The sequence below is a fragment of the Solea senegalensis genome, linkage group LG5 (assembly GCF_019176455.1).
Source record: "Solea senegalensis isolate Sse05_10M linkage group LG5, IFAPA_SoseM_1, whole genome shotgun sequence".
Lineage (NCBI taxonomy): Eukaryota > Metazoa > Chordata > Actinopteri > Pleuronectiformes > Soleidae > Solea > Solea senegalensis.
In genome coordinates, this window is record NC_058025.1 from 14189569 (window position 1) to 14207868 (window position 18300).

Sequence of the window (18300 nt, forward strand, 5' to 3'; positions counted from 1 at the left end):
AGGAGGAGGATGCTGATGGCTCGTGTTGCAATCTTGCTCCGAGGTTTTGTTGACTGTTGTGCAGGGGAGAGCTCATCAGTGCGAAGAAGAGAAATGAATACGCAGAGACAAGGGGCACTGCGGCGTATGTGCTCATTAGGCGGGCAACGCTGTAATTCAGCGAGCGAGCAGCTCTGCAATCAGGGGCCTATTCATTAGCATGGGGGGCCCGCTTTCATCTGCAACCACTTGAAGCTGCCAATCACCGAGGCAGGCGCATGACTGGATGACTTGAGCGCTCGGAGATGCTTGTGCATTGAGAGAGGGAGAGAGAGAGAGAGACATGTCTCAATGCTGCCTTAAGCTTTTCATATCTGAGAGGGACTTTAATGGGGAAGAAATGTGCATTACTGCAGTGTAGTGCTGGCAGGTGGCCCAAACTGTGACAGCCTGATAATCATCTCTCTCTCTCTCTCCCTCTCTCCCTCTCTGCTTTGCATGGAAACAGCTTTTGTTCTAAGATTTCACAAGGAGCAGCATCCTTTTCTCAGAGCAGGTTTCCTCATGATTGAATTGATTGAAAGTGATTGATTAGAAGAAAGTTTGATTTAGAGGTGAAGTTTAGGAAAGAACAAGAGTGACTTTGACACACACACACACACATTTGGTCCAGTCAGCCTATGGGTGTCTTTAATTATCTAGTTGTATAAATGTATAAGGATAAGATTGTGTGTGTGTTTTTATCAGAGAGAGAGCATTAGAGGCAGTTACTGTTGATTCCTCCCTGCAGAGGAAAAACTGCTGTCACTTGAAAGTGCAGATTTAATCAAATCAATTTTGTCTATTCACCAGTTTTGTGTCGGTTGCAAAAAAAAAAGAAAAAACAGAGTGAAACTAAACCAACATCTGCCAAAATACTTAATGGGCAAATGAAACAATCCCGTGGAGGATAAAGCGGTAGAAGATGGATGGATGGAACCTTTTCACCAAAGTTTATTCACATTCTCTCTGTCACTCAGAGAAGATTAGCACCAGTCTAATGTTAACATGATTAAAAATATTTAAATCTTGTGTGTGACATGGTGAGTATAATGTTACTAAGCTTTAATTGATGACTAAACAATACATAAATAAATTTAACTGAATGAAATACCATTAAAATCAAATTAAGTGATAATACTAGCAGTTTCTGAATATACTCAGCTGCACTGTTAATGGCAGTTTTTAGGGGAATCATTTGGGATGAGATAGACATGCAGTACCCTAAAGAAGATGGAGAAGCTGCTCATTTGTAGAGTTGTGTTAGTGGCTATTGCAGATTCTAACGTTTGTTTATATGCACAAAGAAAATAATTAACCTTAAAACGTCTACCGGCCAGCACTTAAAACATCATATACTCACGGGCTACTTTATCAGGTTCACCTGTTCTGTTGCATGGTGAAACGTTCAAGATGACCTGCTGAATAAATAAAATGATAATAATAATCCCTGTATCCATCCTTTTATCAGCTCCACTCCATAATGCAGTGGGTTCCACCTCGGGTCGTACTCCGTACTCGAACTGATTATGAATAAAAACAGTTCACTAGTATTTGTTCTTGATTAAAAAACACACATCAGACAGACAGACAGACAGACAAAGTGTGTAGTGGGTGAAACTCAAAATGAAAACATTGGGTGGGCAGGCAGACTCACGTAATTCGAAATCCACGAAACCCACGTAAAGAAGAAATGAGAGAAATCTGAGTGAATGCTACTTGAAAGTAAAGAAAGGTACATGTCATGTAGGTGCATTTCTCTAAAAAAGAGAAAAGTAATCAACAGGCAAACCTATAGGATTCAGTGGGTGGCGTCAGCGTGCAGTCAATGAATTCACTTCATACTCACATCGATAAATTTCGGAAAAAAAACCCCAGATTTTAACTATGTCCTTTAACTCAAAAGTGATCAATTCACTTTACCCTTCACAGTAGCTTAAGTGCTGCCAATCAATGCAACAACTGTAGATAATGTGTGGTAAAAGGCCTCATAAAAGGTGACACACTTCTCAGCCAGTGGCTGCACTTTGAGTGAAAAGCGCCGCGATCGTTTCCACGTCGGAGAATTGATCAGTACAGCAAGTAAATTGGAGATGATGTGTGCGTTTGTGGCAGGACGTTATTGCTCTCAATAATAGGTTACAACAGGAAACCTTTGGCCTTTGACATTTGACCCCATAGATTTAGCAGCCGTGAGGGCACACACACACACACATACACAGGCTTGCACAGCTATTCTTCTAAGGACATTTGGACAAACTACACAACCTTATACCCATAAACTGTTCATGCCTTAATCTGACCACAACTCAAATCTTATCCCGGAACTTAACCAAGGCCTCAGAAATTAGGTTCTGCCTCATCAGGCCCAGGTTTTGGTCTCCATGAGGACTAGTGGTCCTGACATGGTCAGTGTCTGTCCAAGAAAAGGTCTTAAAGAGATTTAAAAAAACTAAATACAAACAAACATGTGTACACGCGCGTACGCACACACGCAGTCGTCATAATAGATATTTTACATTTTATTAAACTGTAGCAGTATTTACAATGTACAATCACTGAATTATTCATTTTCAAGACACGTTAAAAAGTGCTTTTTTAAAAAGTTAAGTTTTGTTCTGAATAAATAAGTTTCCGTTTTCTGACAACAACACAACAACAAACAACAGACACATGTGCTCAAAAATATTCATAATATACTGAGGTTTTTACTGCAACGCTTCTACAACACTCCCCCTTTTTTAAATATTTTCTTTGCAGCAAATATAAAATTAAAAATACCTTGCTCAGCTGGGTAAAAGGAAAACAAACCCTGACCTGATGTAGTGTTTTGTGTCCAGTCACAGAAAGGAAAAAAAGAAAAAAGAAAAGTGGTCTTCTTTTTCAACATCATGAAAAACAAAAATCTCCTGTGTTGGAAATGGAGGCAGCACATTTTCTCCCATAACCACAATCTGCCGTCCTTAAAACACAATTTTAGCTTCGCAGTGTTACAACTAAAAAGCCGACTGATTGGAAACAGATTGTCGAGGTCCTGCTACTCTCAAAACAGTGCAGACTTTGCACAGTGCCGTACGTCCCCAAAGATTGTTTTTAGCTATTCCCTATTTAAAAATCACAATGTGATCACAGCGGTGGAAACTTGGAGAGAGAGCTCAGCGGCTGATGGGGAGCTGTGGTAAAGAGATGGATGGATGGGTCAAGTGGCCTGGAGCAGCGAGGACAGAGAAGGGATGAGCTGCACAAAGAAAAGAAGAGAAATAACATAAGTTTGTTTGTAGAAATATACCCAGTTTTTTAAGTAAAGTCAATAATATACAAAATTACGGAGAGGATTAGGGCCAAATGTAAAAGGAATTGGCTGAATTCTCTGAATTTCTCTGAATTCTGAGATTAAAGTCAGAATTTACATTTTTTTTTTTACAATTTTTTGACATTTTATTGTTGTTCCCTAAAAAAAAATGTATCATATATGGCTCTAATTCTCTTCCGTACAAACAAACATTTTGAATGGTGAAAAAAATAAGGAGAGGATTAGGGCCAAATGGAGAGGGAAAGAAAATGGAGCCAGATGTCAGAATTTTTACTTTTTTTTTTTAAGCCAGAATTCTGACTTAAATTTAAATTTTGTTTATAAAAAAAATCAGATATGGCCCTAATCATATTCCATACAAAGTTAACATGTTGAATAGTGAAAAAATTGTTGCTTCTTTTTAATAATTTTATTTTCTGTCATTGTCACTGGTTTTGTATGTAAATCGGCAATAACAAACCTCTACATTCAATCAAACCTATGGGGAGTAAGAATAGCAACTGGGCATTTTAGAAAAAAAGGAACTACATGTTGAAGTCTGGAAAAAAGAAAAAGGCATATTGACACTGATATTGTGCAGAGCCTACAAAGTATTACCTAACGACCACGAGCAAACGTGTTTGTACTGGACTGAAGTCAAAGAACATGAGCTGGTCAAACAGTGTAACTGTAAGTAGGTTTGCTCCATAAAATCCTTCACTATTTAAGGATTGGAACTAATTATCTTTGCCGACCATCATAAGAAATAAGTACAGCATACTTTACTTTAAACCTTCTGTTTCTACATGTGCCACTTTGAGCTGCAGTCAAAGAATGTTACATACAAACATGTTGTTATCAAATAAAGAATGATTTGCTATTTACTCATAATAAACTTACTTGATTCCGACAGACTATTGTATCATATTTACCTTTTAGCATAAGCTCCACCTCTGTCAGGTGAAATATTAATATTGTATTATGTTAATATCTGACTTAAGCACCTTTGGTGCAACATTTGGCCTCTTATACCTTTGCACTTTTTCTTAATTTCATTATCTTGATAAAATGACACATACATGTTTATTAGTTTGTAACTGCAAGACCTGTAGAATAATCAGTGTTTCCCCAAACCAAAGTTTTATGTTTCAGTTTTTGTTTGAAAAACACATTGTGATTGAATTTGTCTCTTCTTCCTCTGTTCAGATGTAAATCACTGTAAAATACTTTACTTGAACACCCATTATAATATATACTTTTACTGCATTATATCAGTGGCTGTGTTCATGTGTGACCGCCGGGTCGAGTTCCCTGACACTGACACTCACAGTCCAGATATCCGTGCAGGGTGAGGAGATGTGGTCGGTCGGGGCTGCCGAACGGGGAATAGTGAATATCTTCTGGCAGCGACGGCGGCATCCTGGACAGTGGAGCGCTCTGAGAGAAACCGTTGTGTGGCGGCTGCTTTTTGTGTCGTGCTCGGCAGTTCTGAAACCAAACCTGGGAAATATCACAGATCATGTGGACATTTTTTACCAAAGCAGCGGAGGAAACACTGTGCACAGTGTAACACTGAGATTTAGTATATGCTTCCTATTCATATTCATTTGTCCCAGGTTTCCCCATAAGCAAAACAGGACGCTAAAGCAGAAATAATATTGGCTCAAATTGGTTAAATTAGTCAAGGCACGACATTTACTTTATGTAATAACTGACAAATAATTTATGTCAATAACAAATGCCATTTCATTTTTAGTTTTTAAAATAGTTTTTGTGTTTGTCGGACAGAATGTGCCATTACAATGCGAGAACTTGACCTCTGATGGAATGATTATCAGCATTTATCTTTAAATGCTGACTTTTAAAGACCAAACCAACAATCAGCAAATAATTATTGGTTAGTCTCGGATGGAAACAAAAATGCAACCTCGCACACTGTTCTCTACGTGTCAATAAAACAGAATGGTTGAGGATTAACATGTGTCAACATGCATTAAGATGGAAAATATTCCGAAACAGGAAATAATTACATATTGATGATCAGATTTTATACATAAATGCAGGGCTGTGGTGCTGCTGCTTTTACTGACATGAAAGCTTTGATTCCTTCTCTCACCGCTGCCCTAAAATGCAGCTGTCAGTCCTGACCTTCATTTACACAACGCTGGATAGTCTACTCTGGATTTTTTCTGTGGGTTTTTTTTTTGGCCTACGTTCCCTTTAAACAGTTCTGAGTTGCAACCATTTATCAGAAGTTACGTCAAACAACCTGTAATCACGTCAACCAAAGAATGCATTTCTCTTTTCCAAAGGAGCCTGAAAAGATAAAGGCCGTTCCTGTAATTTACAAGAAAAACAACAAAAGATGCAAACTAAATATAAATGTGTGTTGCGTTAGATTTATAGATGTCCCTGAAAATAATCCCAGTGCCTCTTATTTATGTGGAATAATACCAGAAACTTGTCCCTTGTTTTAATATCATTGTATTGTGTTTTATTATGTGTTACCTGTATGACTCGTCTGCTCAGTCCTGTTATTTCAGACAGCTTCTGTAAAGTTTGAGCGTCCGGGTTGTTGTCCTGAGCAAACTGAGTCTGCATCACCTGTGAGAAGAGACAGAATCATACACATGAACATTCAACTCAATATTTGCATTTTGTGTCATTTATTGCACTACGCCTCACTGGTAATATACTTTTTACCACACTACATACATTTAAAACATCTAGGTACATAACAAATTTACATTTAGAGCATATGCACAGCCTTGTCAAACAAAGAAACACTTCGACTTTGCTGTAAATGTCTTCTTTAGTTAGCTGATTTATTAATAATCACCAATGCTTTACTGGCTGTTTTTGTCATTTTGATGCAAATGATCATTTGTGGTTCCAATTTGGAACATTTGCTGCTCTTTGTCATCTTGTGGAAGTGTGACTTTGTGCTCTCTGTGATTTTGGTGCATGGATTGATCACAAATGTATGTCCTAATAACACTTTTAAAATGAAATGCTGAACCTCAAACAAGTCTTACTTAAATGTTAATGCGCTATTAATAAAACCACATATTTGGATATTTTCAAACGGGTTTGTGTTGAGCTCCATGAGTTGATGGAGATTTCGATCAGATAATAACAAAATGTGTTATTCGATCATCAGACAGTGGCTCTGAGACACTTTGTCTAACTCCCACAACAACAATAACAACAGAGGAAGAAAATAAATAAATAAAAAAGAAATAAAATTGATAAGAAGTCAACGTCAAAGTCATTTCCTTCAAAGAAAATAAAAGCCCCGCACTGTGTATTCATCATTTGACAAAGTGAAAAAATGTCTGAAACAGCCCTTTAACATTTACATCAGCCCTTGTTAAGTTTTACAAAAGTTTTTTTTTAAACTTAAATGTTTTCCCCTTCTGTCTCATAACGTTTGAATGCGCAAAAGTACATTTTCCTATTTCTACTAACTTGATATGCACTTGCTGTAATTTACTTCATTAGTACTCTTACCTCGGACAGAAAAGGTGCTGCTGACACACACACACACACACACACACACGTACACACGTACACGTACACACGTACACGTACACACGTGGTCACGTCATAGCAGTTCTTCATACCTGCAGCTGCTCAGCAGTGAACGACGTCCGCGCCCTCTTGGCAGGTTTCGGTTGGCAGTCCTGATCAGAGGGCAGCGCTCCCTCCAGAGTCAGTCCTGTGCCTGAAGACAAGCACAACAAGGTTCCTCGTGTCACGACACACAGAAAGTTCACCATTCAGCAAATTAGCATCGACGTTTCATTTGCCAAAAAGCCACAGAAGCCAAATTATTCATGGAGTCATGAGCTTCCTATTCATCACTGAAAGGACTTACTGTACATGTGACAGGTATGAGGAGTTATTTAAGGACCTTCTGTGTGAAATATTACTTCATAAAGGATTGAAGATTTTAGCTTATTTTCCTTTGACACATCCTATAGATGTTTTGTCATGTCCATTGTTTGTCATGTTGAATGTTTAAACTTTGAGATTGAAAATAACATGTTAAGAAATGTGGATTTTAGGATTTATTCATTGTCATTTAAAATTTGTCATTTACTGTCCCGTGTTCAGTTAACACAAAGTTGCAGATGATTTTTTGTGTTCAAATTTAATGAAGATTAAAAATACCACAGTTAAAGATGGGTATATGTTTTCCTTTTGATGTGAAGATGATGTGAGATGACGACTGCAGCTAAGAGCTGGACTGAAAATGTGTCTGTGGAAAAAGAAAAAAAAACACCCTGCTTGAGTGGCGATGTAAAGGCAGCACTGGTAACGCTGGAGCTCAAGTGATCAAATGTTGTTCAAATATTTTTGCTTCATTTATCACTGAGGCTCAGACCAAAGCTGGTTTACCAGCTGGGCGAAGTGGCGCCCAGACAGACTTCGTACGCACATCATTTATGTCGACTTGACTGCATATTTGTTGGAAATGTGATCACTGACATTGACTATCAACTATATCACGTTCTGGTCATGAAGAGAAACCTCTGAGCGCTTGAGCTCAAATGTATTTTCATTCCTGAAAACCTCACACAAGGTTGTATTATTCCATTTAAAAAAAATAATAATAATAATGTATATATAAAAGATTGTGTTTTGGTAAACAGTGATAAATGTCAACATATAAGTGAATTATTGTAGAAAACTACAGAAATAAGAAAAAAAAGATAGAAATCACATTAAAAATGTTGGTACAAGAGATTTTTGCTTCAAAAAGGCTTAAATAAAACATTTATTAAGTAGTAACAATTAACATTACAGTACAGACACAATTTGGTGATAATGTTATGGTAACACCCTTTTATTTTTATTGTAATTATCAAGTAATGGTAATGGTAATTAAAATAATGTGTGTGTGTGAAGGCCACACTAATAGTAATTCTCATTATGCCATTACCTGGATATTGTAATATCATCTCATTACCTTTTTATGATCAAACTGGAACTGGAATTTGTGTTATTGTGCAACCAAAATACTACCTCCCTTTTAAAAGAGTAACCTTTGCTACTTTAGGGAAGAAAAGAAGACTTAAAAGAGGACTTAAAACTTATCTTTTTACTCTGGCCTTCAACTAGCTCCTTTTTATTCCAAAAAGTGTTGTATTGTTTTATTTCAAGCTTATAGTATAATTATTACCATACTTATTATTATGTGAATGTACTGTAATGTGAAGTGTCTTTGCCTCTGGGACACTCAGGCCGTCAGAGACTCATGCACCTTTGATCACCGTGTGTTACCGTTTTCTGCAGCCCTGCGCAGGTTCTCCAGCATGATGTCGTAGTGGCTGCGGCAGAGCACCCTGCTCTCCACCAGGCCAAACTCCTCCCCAGTGGACAGCTGCCTCTTACAGGAGTAGCAGGCGAAGCAGGCCAGGTGGTAGACGCTGCCCCGAGCTCGCCGCACCCAGTCACTGGCGTACACCTGCCGGCCACACTGGGCACACTTAGTGCCAAACCTACTGTGAGGAAGAAGAAGAAGGACACAGGCATCTAAACATTATGTGTGTCTCTGTGTGTTTAAATGAAATACTGCAGCTGTCATTTGGACAACCTTAACTTAACCACAATTCATATCTTAGCCCTTAACTTAACCAATTTGCCAGACATTAGGTTCTGCCTCATTAGGGCCAGATTTTGGACTACTGGTCCTGACTAGATCAGTGTTTATGCCAGGAAAGGCCTTAAAGGTCATAAACATTTGACTGACTTTTTTATTGTCTCCAAAATCTTTTACATAAGGCAGATGAAACCAGATTAAGTGAGAACACTGGGGACCAACCATTTTTCATCTTAGTTGTTCACTAACAAGTGTGAACAGGTGTTTGTCAGCCAAACAGCACTGGATTCTGTTTATTCCAGCTTCTGTTGCTTGTCTGTGGTGCACAAACAAAGCTTTTTGGCTCATGAGATTTCAAACAGTGATGAAACCAGTGTCGAAATGCAACTCCTCATCCTGTAAATCGCTATCATCTCTGCATCTAAATGAATCGTATATGTTTCAGTTTGTTTTGTTTTTGGCTTTGAGCTCCTGTTTACATCCTCCTTGCCCAGTTTACTAAATATAGACAAAAAACACTCTGTTTGTGGCAGTGGGAGGTTTTTATATCAAATGAATTTAAGATGACACAAGTACACCTCTGTTGGACATTAGTGCGGTTGACTTAAATACACTTTTTTTAAAAAAATTCTGATTATGTATAATCAGAATTAATACAAAGAAATAATACAGTTTATAATGAAAATACAGTCCATTGTACATGGACATTTTTCTCAGTAATCAAATGATCACCAAAGACTCTAAAATCGTGTTATTCTGGAGTATAAAATTGACTCAATAAGATGTAAAAACACTCTTTAAACTTAAACCAAATGACGTCTAATGATTCATCAACTGCACAACAATATTCTTTAAGAAACCGTTTGCTTTATTTTTTTTCATTCACTTATTACTTGTAAATATGTCAATTAAATTCAAATGTGTCTAAATAGAAATAGCAGGGTTAGGGTTAGTGATATTACAATGCGCGGAGACACGGAGGAAAACACTGCATCACATTTAAATGTCTTGTTTTCGTTGATTTCAAAAAGGAAAAAAAATGTGGCACGTATATTAACTTTTAACTTTTTAGAAGAAACCTGCATTCCCTTTCTCCGACCGTTTATTCGTTATTGTTTTTAATTGAATCATTAAACTTGAACCGCGTTTAATTATGACATTAAATACTTTAATGTCATTAAATAGACATTTAATAAAAAAAATAACCATCAGGAAAATTTTAAAATGTCGGGCTTTTAAAATAAACGAGTTTGTGTTTCAGTGACGTCTTTTTAAACACTCCACTGATAATCTTATGTATACATATCTATATCTATATATATATATATATATATATATATATTGGAGTTTAATAAACAAATACAGTTGCAAACCATTCTATTACATTCGGAAAACAAGGAGAAGAAGAAGAAGAAAATCAGCTCTTACCTGAAGTAATCTAGTTTGCAGTAGATTTCTTTGTTTTTAACGTAGCAGCTACTGTGCTGGCGCAGAGACGCTCTGCACACGGAACACTCCAAACACGACAAGTGCCAGTTCAGATTATTGACCTGCGCACACACAATTAACCATAACTATTAAATAACACGTTCAGACATAATGTGTGTGTGTGTGTGTGTTTAACATTACTGTGAATGAGATGTTTATTAATCCCTATACATACAAAAAAAGAAAAGAAAGAAAGAATCACACTCTTCCAAAAAATAAAAGAATGAAAGAAAATGTCTGATGTTTAATTCTTTCTGACAGACGTATTCAAATTAGTAATATAACAATAATAATAATAATTGATAATGTCCTCTCACCTTGAGCAGGTATCGGTCGTGGATCTCCATGCCGCAGCTGGCGCACTGGTTCTTGGCTGCGGGAGGAGAGCAGAGGCACGCGGCCTCTGAAGGACTGGACTCACCGGACTCCTTCTTCACCTCCGACTTTGACTGCGTCACAAAAACAAACAACAGAACTTTATATGAGAATCTCAGCTTTGCCTTTTCTTTTTATTATTATTAACAAAAAAACATATTTCAGCAGTGATGCGGAGCCTGCAGTCCCGGGTAAAACACTGACTTTGAATCTATTCTTTTCTCCGCGTAGGCCCGTTAACTTCACGTGGTGTTTTACGCATCCACGCATCTGATCCGACAGTTTCAAACATTTTAAGTGACGCCGAAAATGTTGCATGAAGATACGCGACAATTTAAAGCACGTAAACTGAGATTGAGCTGTCTGTTTTTCTGTCTGTCTGTCTGTCTGTCTGTCTGCACTAAATCCCGGCTGATAAACGTCTGTAGGTGCAGCTGAATCTGCCTCTGATTAAACCAAACACCCGGAGACAAGCGGAAAGTTTAGGGAGGAATGAGGGACAACTTACACAGAGCGGAAGAATGAGAAATCAAAAGGTTGCAAACCAAAACTCGTCCAGATGTTTGTGACTCACCATTTTCGGCTCTTGAACGCTGCCTATTTGGAGAGAAGATGGAGTTTGCGCTGCACATTACGCATCTCTGCCCCAACCCACACTATATCCGGTCCAAAACAACGAATAACAGTTTCTCCTGCATTTAAACCCTGGCAACAAAGGAGATTTTGATGCAATTAGATGAAAAAAAACACACACTATATGATCGATCACCCCTCTTGCGCGCAATAGGAGGCATGTGTCCCCCATGCAATCAAATGAAAGGATGGCACTATATCTGCAATTAGCGGTGGATTGAAACGCTTCGCGTGATAAGTGCCATCCCGAGTGTCAATTTCATCTGTCAATCAAGAGAAGGCAATCGAGCCACCAAGCTAAGAGTGGAGAGGGCGGCACATCCTAATTTCAATAGCTGTTTAATCGAAAATCGAAAAAATCTCCAAAGTGAAGAGGCTCAATTGGAGATCGCTCTATTCATAACAGACAATGTGCAGAAACTGCAGCTGATCTTGACGCATAAAGGAGCCTGATTGTCTCTTTTTTTTCCTCCGTGATGGACCCATTAAAGTACTCGAGGTTCCCCTGCGTGATTACAGCTGCATTCATAAGGTGCCAAAAAATCTGCGTTTGCGTGGCAATCCGGCGTCCGTGTTGTCCTTCGTTTCGTGGAAAATTAACAGGAATGCAAGGTTCTGATAATTACCAGCTACGCTGTAAATAGTGGAGCAAAACAACAAGAGATGGCCTATGAGAATGACTATAGATATATACTTCATAGATATGGAGACGCTTCCACAAGCAGCGAAAACATGGTCCAATAAAAGTTTCCCCACAGCTTCACGGGCAAAATATCCAAATAATTCCATGGGCCGTGGTTGTTTACGCAGGATTTCCTCAGGACAGCAGAGATGACGCTCTCCTTCTCTCTGTGTCTACTAAGACACCTTCATTGACTTTGTGCAACCGCGGGAATCAAACCTGCAGCAGCAGCAGCAGCAGCAGCAGCCATGGCACCACCCTCTCATGCATGAAGACTCCCAGTTCACTTTTGGTCCACTGTGACTTCTTCTCCCCGCCTCAACTCCAAGTTGACACCCTGTTCACTCAGACAGGACATGGAGAAAAACATAGAATCATAACACTGTGAGTGAATGATATACTTAGTGTGTAAGAAAATGCTCATCGAGCATGTTTTCCAGTCCTCTGTGTTCACTTTTGACAACTCTGATATCACATGTTTTCTTTATGTTTTTTATGTTTTAGTGTTCCTGCTCATTTACCTTTTAATGTGTCTATTTTTTCCACATACAGTATAATTGTTCAGAATTATGAAATATAGGTTTTCTTTTTGCTTGATTTTAAATAAGAGTTCACACTGTAGATCGTGTCACTAGGTTTTTTATTAGTTGCATTTTAAACTATAATGTGATTATCATATTCTTTAAACCCTAAGAACACAGAGCATTGCGGCTGCTTTTGTCCATCACAAGGTTTAAACTGTACAGTATATACAGAGGCTCTAAGAATATGTGCAATATAGAGTCTCTTAAATCCTTTTTTCAGCACAACCTCTGCAAACTGATGAAACATTTTCATTATTTTCTCCAACTATATAAACACAACTGAGCAAAAAGTGTTCAAAATGTTTAAAATCAAATTTAATTTGTAAAATATGGAAATATGTCACAGTTCAAAGTTTAATTGGCTTGTTTTTTTGAACAAAAAGAAAAGAAAAACTGTCTATTTTGTGACTTCTGCACTATTATTGCTACTTTATATAAAAATGTGACATAAAATGAGTCATAACTTTGACTCAATAAGATGTTTACAATGGGTGCACCTGCGGTACAGATCCATGGCGTGTTAAGGGTTAAGGGTTAAGGGCACTGCATTGACTTTCATTCATGTGGACAGCATAAACAGATATTTATCCCTAACCTCAACCTAACCCCAATTCAAAACTTAGCTCGTAACTTAACCAGCTCTTCAGAAATGAGGTTCTTTCTCATGAGGACCAGGTTCTCTGTGATGTTTGAGAAGAATTTACATCTCACTGTCCAGGGTGAACCCTGCCTTTCGCCCTATGTCAAGCTGAGATTGGCACAGCATCCCCCGTGACCCTCATGTGGAGGATAAAGCGGTAGAAGATGAGTGAGTGAGTGAGTGAGTTTACATCTCAAAATACATGTACCCTTAAGAGTATGCAAATATTGAATATCAACAGCTTCTCCTCTGATGTGAATGGATCCAATTCACTTAGAGATCTTTTTTTTTTTTTAAAGAAAACGGACTGCCAGGTTCTGGTTCAGGCCACAGCACTGATCTAGACAAGCAAATAACCTCTAAACCAGGGGTGGGTACAATATCCCATCATTCATGATGATATTTCACCGAATTATAAAGTAAATGTGGTGGTTTTGAATTGTAACTGTAGATCAAGTAATAATAATAATGCAATAATTAGAACTATCATATAATACGTATAATAATTATTAAGTATATGAAGTGGCATGTAATCGAATTGGGGGCCACCTGTGGTCCATGGGCCACAAGTTTGACACTTGTGCTCTAAACCAACAGACTGCAATGCACAAAACTCACAGGTAAACAAGAGTACAAACATATATGCTACAAAGCCAGAATATCTGTCTTATGTTGTAAAAGACTATACAAATGGTCATTAACTGATTAATTAGATTTAAAAATCAGAATTTTTCTTAGTAAAGCGTGAAACAAACATCTTATTAACACTGTAAGGATGAATGTATATGACATGTGACCACTTGAATGTATTCCTGGTTCCTGATATGCAGAGGAACACAAGGAAATACAGGACATCAACAGAATCTGAATTTAAATATAGAAAACTAAACCAAGAGAACCAGGCTGTCATTGTGACAAGCTGACATTTTAGAGCTTTTTGGGAGACAACATGTCAAACTGCACGTCGAGGGAACTAAGAGTAAAGGTTTCCATGAAATCAATGGCACTTTAATACTCATTGATCCCGCACAATTACATTTCCTCAGTCTCTCTGTATTGTCTGTAATGCACTGCATCGGCTCTCTGCGTTAACTGTAATTACCAGCTGGAGCGGGGTCAAATGGAAGTGGGCTGGTCAAGATGTGGAAGGACTTCAGAGTGGGAAAAGTGTTATTTTACTTCCATTATCACAGAGTCTTTAGAGAGGATTTGTAGGACCTAAGGTTTTCGACCACTTTGGCCATGCTGTTAATCCATTTTCATTCTTAGGTCTAGCTTTTACCTTTATGGATTATTTTGAGGTCACAGAAGTTTGGTGTTGTGAAAATCAACACTGCCGACCACCGTAAAGAAAAATGTATATTTCCTAATTCCTGATGTACAGAAATGGAATTCTTGCAAGTGAATCCTTCAAAAATAAGCAGACTCTACATGGTACAAAACTGTTTGTAAGCCACTGTTTTTGAAAAGCAGTATCTACTAAACTGATCATCAGCTGAGAATAAGAGACAGAGAATGCCACAGTGACACAACAATAACAAAAACACCGAAAAAGTTGTCTCGTCTTTGTTGCATTTGAAACTATAATCTGATTATCATATTCTTTGCATTGACTTTCATTCATGTGGACAGCCTAAACAGATTATTATCCCAAACTTCAACCTAAGCCCAATTCAAATCTTAGCTCGTAACCTAACCAGTTCCACCAAAATATATAGTTAAAACTTAGAGTGACCGCTCTTGGCCTGCAGCCCTTTTCATGCACAGCTTTCTGCGAGCCATTCAAACAACAACCAACGCACTGCCACAATAACAACAAACTGCAGCACATGCTAAAGCGATTAGACGCATCCAACAATGAGCCCCAGTGGGCAGTTTGATGACTGGTATGTCAACAATGTGTGACGTGAATTGTCCACTTGCTGTGGAGGTGCACACGGGGTTCGCGGGAGGGCAGCATCTTATTTAGAGTCAGAAGACAGCCGACATTAAGGTGGAGTCCTATTGTCATAATGGAATAACAATGCTTGCGTAACACACTCATGAAGTTAATGAGTTATAATCAGGACCTGGTTTTAATACAGTTATATGTTAGGTACAGATGTTTGTCAGTGTTAAGACTTTTTTCCCCAAGCTTAGAATTGCCTCTTCTCTTTCTGTCTCTTTTTTAAAAATGACTTTTCTTAGTTTCTTTAGATTTAAGTTTGAATTTGTCTAGTTCCACTTTTTTGTGGTCTTTTAATCTACTGGCTCTCAGTTGTTTCACTGCATTGTCTTCTTTGAGGAGAAATGTAACAGCCAAGAGTTGCTGTGTAGTGTTAGTTTTTGTTAGTTTTTATAAATGTCTCTTGAAATCACACAGTAATTATCTCTTCATCCTGAGACCAGACTCATTCTCTCATCATTAAAAATCCTGCAATAGCCCTAATTTTTGATTTTTTTAAATTTCATATTTTTCTCCTCTCACTTTCTCGTGATGTCGTTTCACCAGAGGAAAATGAGTTTCACTGTTGGGGTGGATGTGACTCATGAGTTCTGTGCTCCACACTGACGCTTCGTTTGTGCTGCCAATAAGTGTCCATGAAATCCATTGAAGCCACACCCACATTGGCTTATTATTGGATATTAAATCCTTCATGAACACCATGCCCTCAAAATGTTTCTTTTGCTTGTTGCTTCAGAGGTTAGAAAATATTTCAGATTTGAGAGGACCTCACTGATGATTTGTTTTTATAAAGCCATTATGTTGGTATAGAAACTTAGTTTATGCTATTAGTCTATCTAGTCTTTTATTGACAACGTCTATTCCACTATAACTTCTTTAAGTGGCACACCTTGACCTTCAAATAATGTCTCAAAGAGTACATTACCTACATTGGCACTATGGAACTTTGGGTTTCCACGCCGCACCATGATGACACAAAAAGAACTACACGTCAGGGCTTATCAGAGTTACTTAAAATAAAACAATGTAATCATATTTGTTAAGACATGGTTGTTTAGAAGTCCTGATTCAGCGTTCCTTGTCATTGGCTCGTCAACATTTGTAATAGACAGTACCATCTCCCAGCTGCAGGGGGACCCTGAGAGCAAATCCTACATTGTGTTACTGTAATCACACAAGTTGCTGAATAAATAAAAGAAATCAACAGTTAACTGTAAAACATTCTCAATTATAGAAGCAACAATTGAAAAACAACAATAAAATAATGAGGTGATCATGATTTTAGGAGGTGAAGTGGTGACAAAGATTAGGTTGAAAGAGTCTTAAATGGACTTGTGCACCAGCTGTGGGCTTGTGACTGTGTTACAGAATTACGATTGTGAGATCAAACACGAACAACAGAGATCGTCACCTCATGTTTTTCACCCAACTCTCGCATATCTTCAGGCTGAGGTGGAGACCAGGGCTTGATTTATACATCTTTCTTTCAGAGACGCAGCACCAAGCTAAACAGTGATGACTGATTGGCACGGCTTGGCATGTTGGCTGGAAGAAAATGTTTATAGAAGGATGGAGCGAGTAACTAAACGTAACAGGAGGGCCTTATCTTGTTTCTGTAGAACTTGTGACATGGCAGACCGTGTGAACATTGTTCGATGTTTGACATAAGTTGAGATTGAGGTCAGTCTCTTTAAGAGCTACAGCTTGAAAATAATGACAGTAACTGACGTTTGCATTCCCTACCAATTCGCAATCAATGACACAGGAGGCGCACCTGAAGGTTTGGAAAAGAATCAGCTAAGGTCGATATAAAGGATATTTGTGGTAAAGCTATACACAAAGATCATGGACCAGAATTGGACTGTTTACCTCTGGTTATTCTGTCACTTGACAGCAAGCAGGATCATGATGATGAATGATCTATTCTGATCTGTTGACAATGATTGTTGTCAAGTAAACATCACAATTTTAATTGTGGACAAGGATACTGCATCACTGATATTGTTAAAAATAAACAGCTTAACTCATGAGCGAGTGAGTTACAGAAAAAAAATTGCATGCAACACCATGTCTGAAAATTGAAACCAAAATGGAAGCAGAGAAAAAAACAGAGAACAAACGACGTAGCGGCTCCTGTTTTGTCACTGTTGTAAGAATGCAGCAGAGGAAAGACGCTGATATACAAGAACACTTTTTCTCAGAGTCGCCAATAAATGCTGCGTGAAACTATTCTCTGCAGAGCTCAAGCAAGTCCAGTTGCCTACAGGTAAATCATCAGTCAATTTCAAGTGGGACCAGAGGTGAAAGATACAAAATAGTAACCATGCCACTGACCAACCAATTGCTGTGGGAATGGTGTTTTGTTTTTGTTTTTTTTGGCAGGTTCACTTGTGTTCACGAATCCTAGGTTTACCCAATCATTTTAGCGTGAAATAGGTTCAAAACTGGTCTTGAAATTCACAAAAAGACAAATCACTACCAGTGATAACTGTATGAGAAAATCGTTGCGACAACAATGACATGCCATTTCCTAGTAGCTGCAGAAGTGCCCACTGATATGTTTATTTATATTCCTCATGCTGTAAGCATGAACATACGTTACAGTATTTTACAGAAAAGCTGTAAGTGTTCTGTACGGGACCTTGATGCCGAAGCAGATTGTTGACTCACCGTTCAGCACCATCCAGTAATCAACAGGCTGCATAGGCTCTGAGATCAAACCCATCTAAATTACAGTCCTGCAGCCAAGCTTTCAACAAACAAAGGAAATGGCACATTACGCTATCCCTCTCTCTGATAAAAAGTTGCACTGGAGAGAAAGACAAAAAAAAAAACCCTCTTCAGTTATTCAACAAATACAAGTTTATTTGAAGTGCAGACAAAGAAAAATGAAGGGCTTTTTCAGGGCTTGCACTCCATATGACAGCAATTTGGGGGTATTGTGTATTTTGGCCCAAACGTGTGGTCTATGATAGATGACAGGAGAGAAAATCACGAACCGCTGGCTCGAGCACAGACATGCAAATTGCTTTCAGCTG

The 18300-nt window shown here is 38.2% G+C and overlaps 1 protein-coding gene across 2 annotated transcripts; it reads right to left on the reverse strand.

Moving 5' to 3' along the window:
- Nucleotides 1-2527: 2527 nt before the first annotated feature.
- On the reverse strand, nt 2528-12305 carry LOC122769176 (LIM/homeobox protein Lhx6-like). Of its 2 annotated transcripts, XM_044025506.1 has the most exons (9): nt 12106-12305; nt 11353-11483; nt 10721-10852; nt 10344-10465; nt 8597-8817; nt 6934-7034; nt 5819-5914; nt 4639-4810; nt 2528-3256 (listed from the first exon to the last, which is right to left on the reverse strand). In XM_044025506.1, the coding sequence occupies exons 2-9, from the start codon at nt 11353-11355 to the stop codon at nt 3174-3176; spliced, it is 930 nt and encodes a 309-aa protein (XP_043881441.1). In that variant the 5' UTR covers nt 11356-11483; nt 12106-12305; the 3' UTR covers nt 2528-3173. The 2 variants fall into 2 exon arrangements, with proteins under 2 accessions (XP_043881441.1, XP_043881442.1); XM_044025507.1 differs by lacking the exon at nt 12106-12305 and having other exon boundaries at nt 8597-8814; nt 11353-11519.
- Between the last annotated feature and the right edge of the window lie 5995 nt (nt 12306-18300).